Here is an 8,961-nt window from a genome sequence, read left to right as displayed (position 1 = left end):
TCAGCATATATTATGTACTCTTCTCAATTTTGGACAATTGTATATCGTCACCTTTATTTTTGCAGTTGCCTTAGCTCCACCAAGTGAAACTAGGTATGGACAATCCTCAATCATCAATTCCTTAACCGTTGCAAGATTGTTGTGCCAAATGTTGCCAGGAATGGATCTTATACTCAGGCCACCAATCTTCAATGAGACGAGGGACGTGAGGTTCTGTAGGCAGTCAGGAACATACGAAGATATATCCCCACTTCTCGTAAAGGCGAGCCTCTGGAGGGATGATGGAAACAACAATCCGCTTTGCCAATTGAGACTTGGGCACTCATTAACGATCAGATGTTTCAAATAAGTAAAACTACCAAAACTTTCACCGGGCAAGGACAGTAACTCCATACAATACAATAGTTCAATTTTCACAATAGCAGGTAGATATTTTTGTGTTAGGAAGTCATCAAGGGTCGACAACTTCTGGCATTTACGAATTGATAGGACAATAAGGGACGAGAATGCTCTAATGCTGCCAGTGCTTGCAGAAATGGAAAGATTTGGGGAACCTCCAATAGAAGCAAGAGATTTGCACTCAATATGCAACATCTGTAGAGCTGGAAGAATCCACATTTGTAGTTGGATGGACGTGACAAATTCACATTCTAAATAGAAGTAGGTGAGGGAGCAGCAGTCAATATTGCAAAAGAGACTAGAATTCCACAAAGTGAGCTTTTTGAGGGACGGCGAAACCAATCTTTGGAGGCGCATGTTTGGACAACTAGCTATCCACAATTCTTCAAGGAAGTGAAAACCCCCAAACACTTCAGTTGGTATTGATGCTAACATCTTGCAACGTTCAATTGTTATTGTCTTGATGGCTGGTACATAATCTGGAAGCAGAAAATGATTAAGGCTTAATATACTTTCGCACCCATCAAAGGTTATGTCAGTCAAAGACATGAAAATAGCAACCACAGGTATCTCATGTAAGTTAACACTCTGTGAGATCATGGGAGATAATATGCTCTCGATTCCAACACAGGCTGCAAAATTAAGTGATTTTAAGTTTGGCAAGTTTTGTGGTTGAAACCAGCTTGGTAGCGATATACCGGCATAATTCTCGAGTGACAGATACTTGAGTGTGATAGGAGGCTGCAAAACTTCAAGCACCTCTTTTATCTCAGTGTCGCGGACATTAAAATTATGGAAGCCTAAAGCATCATGTGTATCATGCATATCCCACATATTCAGCTTCAACTTGTCAAGATATTTCTTATTCTTCAGTTCAACTTCAACTGCGTGATGCTTACTTATAATGCCAATATTATATATCACCAAGTGTCCTCGGAATTGGTTCAGATTCTTCAGTAACCCAAATCCATGTCTCTGCCCATCTTCTGAATTCAAATGGGTGCGTCCCCCAGCAGAATATGATAATCTGTCTGATTCAAATTTCAGCAACCTGGTCAACTTACCAAAGTCACAGGGCAAGCTTTCTAGTTTGCATCTCTTGGCATATAAAAATTGTAGATTATATAGCCAACAAAAAGTTGAAGGAATCATCTTTAAAGGACAATCTTCAGAGATTTCAAGGTACCGAAGATGCTTCCAGTTGCCAATACTATCCGGTAACTCAATTGCGAAGGCAAAAGAAATCACACGCATACACAGAAGTTTAGTACACCATTGGTCCATTACAAACCCGTTATTCTTCCTTAAATTCATTTTGCAAATTAGGGTACGCAGCTTCGTGTACTTGCATAGTCTCAATAGGCTGGAATTGTCAAATTCACTATTAGGGAGTATGTAGAGATGACGAACATTCTGGGGAACTTTATCAAAGTCACTCTTATTTCTTAAGATGGTGCAGTCGTGCTCTGAAACTTTCTGTGCCATGTCATGCAACAAGTCATGGATTACATATCCATCGTTGCCATCGTCGCCAGCCTTTTGAAAGAAGGACCGTGCTACAAGGTCATCAAAATACTGACAACCAATATCTTGAATTGGAATACCACCATGAGGTTCCACAAAGCCTTCTGCTACCCAAATTTCAGCTAAGTATTCCTTCTGAAAGTTGTAATCTTTGGGGTACACAACACAAAATGCGAAGCATTGCTTCAAATATAATGGTAAATAAATGTAGCTCAACCGAAGGGCAGGCAAAATGTCAGTCTCCTTTTGTTTCAACTCCCACAATTCACTCTCAAGTATAAAGTTCCAATGTGATTCTTGCAGGTCCATGCTTAACATGCGTCCTAGTGTTTTGGCGCCCAAAGGAGAACCCTTCAATTTAGGAAGTATTCTTCTACCGATACGCTCTAACTCAGGGTCATTGTTACAACCCATAGATCCAAAAGCACATGATTTGAAGAAATTCCAGAAGGCATCGTCCTTTAGACCTTCTAATATGATGGGCTCCATTGTCTGCACCCCCCCAGCGACATTTGGACATCTAGTAGTGACCAACATTGCACTTCCCTCCTGGACACTTGTAAAAGGTGCACAAAACAACTCCCACTGCCCATTAACCTTCAAGGCATCATCCCACATGTCATCAAGGACTATCAGTAACCTCTTATTATTCAAGTGGTTAGAAAGAGCGCGCTGAAGAGAATCCAAATTATCATTCTTTGCCTCATTTACGGACCATGATTGTATGACCTCTTTAGTTAACCTCTTCACATCAAAGTTATCTGAGACACAAATCCAAATAATCAATTCAAAGTGAGACTTCACTTGTTGATGGCTACAGATATGTTGGGCCAAAGTTGTCTTTCCAACACCACCAATTCCAGTTATCACCAAAACAGGAAGACTCAATATTGTCAATTCACTATTAACATGGTTGCTTGATGATGTGCTTGTTGATGCATTCATCGGACTTGTTGCTCTCTTTCGTTTTGGACATATAGGTACATTAAGAAATCCCAAAACCTCCTTCAGCTCCTTATCACGACCATATATCTTCGTTTCCTTAGACAATAAAGAGGTGGTCTCTGGCCTGACTACTTTGTCAAAGCGTTGTGTAACTCCACGAAGCCCCATATTCTCCATCTGACCCGAAAGGTGATTCAAACTTAATTGGATATCATTCAGTTTGTTGAAGTTGCCATGAGTGACACTATCAAGGAAGTCAATGAAAGGAGATTGGCTTGCATTGCCCTCCACTTGCACCTTCATCTCGTACCATCTGAACTCATCAATAAGGTCCTCAGCCTCAGACACAGCATCCTTGAGACTCGGAAGGAGCTTGGCTACACGCTCTTCATAACTTCTCCACTCTGCACCATTAATGAGGTCGTACATTGCAGGAAGAGAGTTACAGAGACGTTGTAGGTCACTTTGTAATTGCAATACATGATCCTGGAGACTTTGCTCATGTGAGCTACTCCATCGGGAGCGCAGAGATGAAATGGCAGATTTTGCTGACTGGAACAAATTGACACATTCATTGATGGCACTAATGATCCCAAAGGTAGATAAGCTCATGGTTGCTGGGGTTGGAGTCTGGATATGTATTTTCGTCCTGGGAACAAACAGTGGACACAATTAGCATTATGGAAGTAATTTTTGCGGTCCGAATATCCAACAAGCCAGCTACTGTAGTAATTATTTTCTCCAGATGTATGTTCCTACCAAAAATTCCCATGAAATTAGTCTCAACAGATACATCAATAGGGCAGCAAGCTAGAGAAACATCACAAATGATCTTATGGTGATAACAAAATCAGTAAGTTTCAATATGCGTTTGCAATTATTGCTAACATACTGTACTTTGACTATATCTCAGTTCAATATGCAGCATATATTTCCGTCGTGAAAGAAATATACGCTGCATATCGAAATGAGATATATTCACATATGGAGCTGAGAGAAAGAAGAGCATGGGTGGCACGGTGCACAATATGATCGAATATGAAAGAGATGTCCCTCATTTTTCTGAATTTATGGGACTCTAGAAGCAGCACATGAAACTATCAATAATTGTCTGCTTCTCCACACCTTCATAAAACAGAGCCTTGTGCTTGCTGAGCTTTCTGAAATTTCCCTCGAATCTTTTCTTTGAAAACTGGTTTGTTGAGAGCTAAAAAAATAGGTTGCTGAAATTTCCCTCGATTCCAAAACTGGTTTGTTCGGAGCTAATATAGCAATGGAACGCAAAAGAAGAAATGAAGCCTTACTTAGAAGAAAGCAAGGTTGAAGCTGACCTGGATCGGCGCGGCTTGCCGTCGACGAGCGGATCCTTCAAATGCGCAGCAGCAGCAGCAGCAGTGAGAAATATTGGATGGGTCTGAATGTGAGGAGCCTAACGACAACGTACAGCTTATGGGCGGAACCACCAACTATGGTCGCTTTGTTCGTTTCTCCTTGACGACAATGCCGGCCCAGGTGAGGTGCTACGCTATTATCGTATCCTAGAATTTTGATGCTAGCTGCTCCTAGCTGCTCCCTACACGCGTCCTTCATCACACATCTATTGCCGACATACTGCTGCGCCACACCATCCAGACTCCACGTCGTCGATGCATCACATGAAACGCCACTTCACCGTTGAAACCGCCCGCTCGTCCCTCGAGCCAATGCACATCTCCAAGAATGATGCCCCGAAGGGGAGAATGACACAAGAGCCCTGCCATCATCCGATCGACTGATTTAGGGTTTTCCCAGAGGTAGCGGATAGAGGTCTAGAGCTTCTGCACGATGATGCCTTCAAGAAGGGAACAACACAGAAGAGCGCCACCATCGCCGGCCTTGGCAACTAGTCGAGAATAGGGTTTTCACCCGAATCTGCTAGAAAAACCTCCATCCTGCATCGTGTGCACTGAACCGCCACAGATCTCTGCCGCCGCGTAGTGAGCAGGCCACTCCGGCTAGATCAGATCTAACCGGAGGACAGACCACGTCTGCAGCCGGCCCGTCCAACCAACCCTCCACCCCGATCCGAGGTCAGGTGGCCTACTGCCGCAAAGTCGCACTAGTGCAGAACCGGCCTTTAGTGCCGGTTCGGCAACCGTCACTAAAGAGTGGGGACTAAGGTCCCCCCCTTTAGTACCGATTCGTCACGAACCGGCGCTAAAGTGTCACCACGTGGCACGAGCCAGGCCCGGGTGCGTGTAGGACATTAGTACCGGTTGGTGTTACCAACCGGTAACACCAACCGGTACTAAATGTTTAGGGGGGGGGGTTGGCTTTATTTTTCATTTAATTCTTATTTGTTTGCTGGTATTATATGATACTACAAATTGTACACGTTATGCATATATATAAATAGATTTTCTCGTACGTAGAACCGCATGTATGTATATATATAAATAAATATCATCGAATGTCTCACAACCAACACCATTAATTATTCACACATACACATGTATATATATACATATACAATTTCTCCTACATGTTGCCTTGGTGCCTTCGGAGCACGATGACAAGTGGCTCATGGGGGCGGTAGCGGGTAATAGTATTCTCCTTTGGGATCTATGACCCGGTCGAGCAAAAATCCCGCTATTTCCTCTTGAAGTGCTAGTATGCGGTCCACTGGTAGGAGCTGCTCCCGCACCTCTCTGAACTGTTAAGAAGGAGATCAATATGCATGTGTATTAGTTGTGTGACTAGATATCGATAATGGCGTGAATAGTGTTCTGACAAACGTACCCAGTCCTGTCTTTGAGATCTGCTCCTTTCGGACGCCATCATGCGAATGTTCTCGCAAACGTAGAATGCACACAGATCATTCCCCTGCGCCTGCTTCAGGGCCTTTACGAAATGGAATTGAATCAGATAATGATTAATCAAGCATGATAATTAATTAATGATATTGAAACAAGAATTAAAGAGATGGTAACTAGCTAGCTAGTACTACTTAATTACTTACCTTTGGTCGATACCAAAACAACTTTTTTGCCCATGTGCCTGGAGTCACCTTGATGAACTTTGCCCAAGCCCTGCCCGCCGACAAAGAAAATTAATAAAGGGGTTATTAAATAGTTCATATCAGGAAATGACGGACTAAATAGGCCGAGATATAGTTAATAATGATTGAAATTACCTGTTGACTATCCCCTTCACGATAGTGTAGTCTTTTTCTTCTTTAAGTAGTGAGTCCAATACTTCAACTTTTCCTTCCTCAACTTTAATGTCTAACAAGATACAGTGGAAACTGCATGCGCACACGTTTTCATGTTTTAATTAAGCGGGCATGTGCATAACACTCATCAACTACCGTAAACCCTATACACTTAATTATTAACATTTAGCTAGCTAGTAAGCAAAAACAGAATTTGTAGTACAAGACAGTGTGACTCACAGGAAGTTGTAAGGAAGTAGTATATCTTCATTGATATTGAGGCGCTTGAAGAACTCTAGCATGCTTTCCTCTACACTTGCTTGATAAATTGGAAGCTTCCATGTATACTCATTAATGGTATTTGGGTCAATGAACCCAATGCCATAGCGTTCAGATTTTTTCATTTCATACATCTTCATCCTGCATATAATACCATAGAAAAGAATATAGTAAGGATAATTACATGTAATGATTGATCAAAATGATCACTACAGCTAGCTTGAGACTTAAATTACAGAAAAAAATCACTTACAGACAATAGCAACTGACGATAGACTTGTCGAGTGCGTCTTGATTGTATAACTGAAATAGTTCTGAATACTCAACGGACAGAGCTTTCTCATGGAAGTAATGCTCCTCCTTGACATTCACCATGAGGACACTCGATTGGAAATCTTGGTAATGTTCATGTACCATTGATGCAATTCATACATTCTCGTTGGGAGGTTCTTGACCTTGTCTGGCTCGACCAAAGGTTGGCCCCGGACATATTTCCGTTTTATTTCCTCCTCTCTAAGCCGAGGCATGGGCTCGATTTTGAGGAGTTGTCCAACAGTGATCTTGAGCATTTCAGCCTGCATTATATGCTCCTCGGTTATTACCACATCGCCCAGCTGGGGAATGTTAACCGTTTGCCCACAATAATATTGGACGCGCGTACTCTCATGTGTTGTTGGCACAACAAGCGGGGGGATCGATTGCGCCGCCTGTTCTCCCAGCTAGGGAACGGTTTTCCCGCATTTTTTGCCAGCTGCTTGTTGGCTCGAGCTCGAGCTCGCTTCCTTCTGTAGCCGTGCTCGATGTAGCTTCCTGTTTTGGCGCTCATAGTCTGAGTCAACAGGCTTGGAAGCTGGTGCTCTAGCCATACGAATGAAGTGGTCAATCATTTTCTCAGACACTTTCTCCTTTGGCGGCGGTGCCGGTTTCGGTCCAAAATGGGCGTCCACTTGGGCCTGCACTATGGCTGCGTTTTGCTCCTTGGTCATGTCGTAAGGCCTCTGAGGAAGAAGAGCGAGGCTTGGACCATATTTATATCACTTGTCTCCGCATGTACTTCCTGTACTACCTCAACTCGTACCGCTACGCACCATAGCTGCGGCGTGTCTCTTCTGCGATTGCTGAGACGACGGAGACGGCTGACGTGGCTGACGCTGTGCCGGACTTGAAGTAGGAGGAGTGGCTTGACGCTGTGTCGGACTTGAAACCGGAGGAGTGGCCTGACGTTGTGCCGGACTTGAAGCAGGAGTCTGCTCACGTGTTCGGGGACTTGGAGGAGGTGGCGGACTTCGAGGAGGAGTCGATTCACGCGTTCGTGGACTTGGAGGAGCGGGAGTCTGCTGACTCAGTGGCGGACTTCAAGGAGGAGTCGGCTCACGCGTTCATGGACTTGGAGGAGCGGGAGTCTGCTGACTCAGTGGCGGACTTTGAGGAGGAGTCGGCAGACGACGCGGTGTCGGTGGACTTGGAAAGATGATGCAATCCTTTCTCATAGGATGATACGATGTATGGCCTCTCCCAGTGTGCGCTCATCTTAACCTGCAGCAATGTCAAGTGCTAGCCTCGAATATGGCTCCACCACTTCATCAACCATGACACGAGCATAGCCCTCTGGAATCGGGATGCAATGGAAGGTTGCTTCGGGGGTAATTGTAAAAGCAACACCGTCCACTACCTTCATGAATATGTTTTTCATTTTGGAGTGTAGCTCACAGTTAGTGTTCTCTATGATGTCATCCACCTGGTATGTATCCAGCAGTGTGTCGCCCGGGGCAGAACCAACGCTACTTCTCAGAATGGATGGGACGGTGCTATCCAATGCAGGACGATCATCCGCTTGCTGCTGCCGCTGCTGAGACCCTCTTTCCTGGCTAAGTGAGTCGATCTACTGCTGCTGTTGCTGGAGTTTGAGTGCCAAGTCCGCGTGCCTTGCTTCTAGGCCTTGAAGGCGTTCTGCGTCCTGCTTCCTCTGCTCCTCCTCCAGCTTCCTCTTCTTCTTCTCCTCCATCTTCTTTCTTGCATGGAACCTGTAGTCATCGTTCCAGTTCGAAAATCCCTCATACCAGGGAATAACGCCCTTGCCTCATGTTCTTCCCGGGTGTTCAGGATTTCCCAGGGCGCGCATAAGCTCGTCGTGCTCTCTGTTGGGCGTGAACACCCCCGTTCGAGCTTCTTCTATTGCGTCAAGTATCTTTTGTTCGGCTCCTTTTAGACTTGCCTTCTGCGAAACCAGGCTTGTCTTCGGGTCCAACGCCCCCCATGCGCATAGAACCAAGTTCTGCACCTGGGAGGGGCCAGCTCCTAGTAACTGAAGTGAACCCTGCATCCTCCATCTCTTGCTCAGACTTATCCCACTTAGGCATTCCCACCGCGTAGCCACCTGGACCCAGCCTATGGAACTGCGTCTTTTTGCGGCATTGGCCTTGTCTTTTATCGACCGTTCCTTAGATAATTCTGAATCCTTGAATTTCACAAAATCGTCCCAGTGTTCTCTTTGCTTCTCCAGTGTTCCCGTGAATTTTGGAGTCTTCCTTTCTGCAGCGAGGTAGTTGGCCCATACAGTTTTCTTGTGGGTGTTGAATGCAATTGTCATCTTCTTAAGAGCAGCGCCCTTGACTTTGTCCACA

The 8,961-nt window shown here is 44.7% G+C and overlaps 1 protein-coding gene across 1 annotated transcript; it reads right to left on the bottom strand.

Annotated features, from left to right (window-relative positions):
• Window positions 1–3,480, bottom strand: LOC119361615 (putative disease resistance protein RGA4). Its single transcript, XM_037626741.1, has 4 exons — window positions 1,938–3,480; window positions 1,562–1,627; window positions 1,464–1,511; window positions 1–1,430 (listed from the first exon to the last, which is right to left on the bottom strand). Exons 1-4 carry the CDS (start codon window positions 3,478–3,480, stop codon window positions 1–3), a joined length of 3,087 nt encoding a protein of 1,028 aa, XP_037482638.1.
• Window positions 3,481–8,961: the final 5,481 nt, after the last annotated feature.

Source organism: Triticum dicoccoides, chromosome 2B (assembly GCF_002162155.2).
Source record: "Triticum dicoccoides isolate Atlit2015 ecotype Zavitan chromosome 2B, WEW_v2.0, whole genome shotgun sequence".
NCBI classification, from domain to species: domain Eukaryota; kingdom Viridiplantae; phylum Streptophyta; class Magnoliopsida; order Poales; family Poaceae; genus Triticum; species Triticum dicoccoides.
Note: the sequence above shows the minus strand (reverse complement) of the source record. Positions and strands in the feature narration are given on the sequence as shown.

What these genes read in the sequence shown, in the direction of transcription:
- LOC119361615 (XM_037626741.1), bottom strand. Translation starts at nt 3,480, where the DNA reads ATGAGCTTATCTACCTTTGGGATCATTAGTGCCATCAATGAATGTGTC. An exon ending in AGCACGGTCCTTCTTTCAAA is followed by an intron (nt 1,628 to 1,937) that starts AGGCTGGCGACG and finishes TTTTGCCTTCGC; the next exon opens with AATTGAGTTACCGGATAGTA. An exon ending in AAGCTTGCCCTGTGACTTTG is followed by an intron (nt 1,431 to 1,463) that starts GTAAGTTGACCA and finishes AATTTGAATCAG; the next exon opens with ACAGATTATCATATTCTGCT.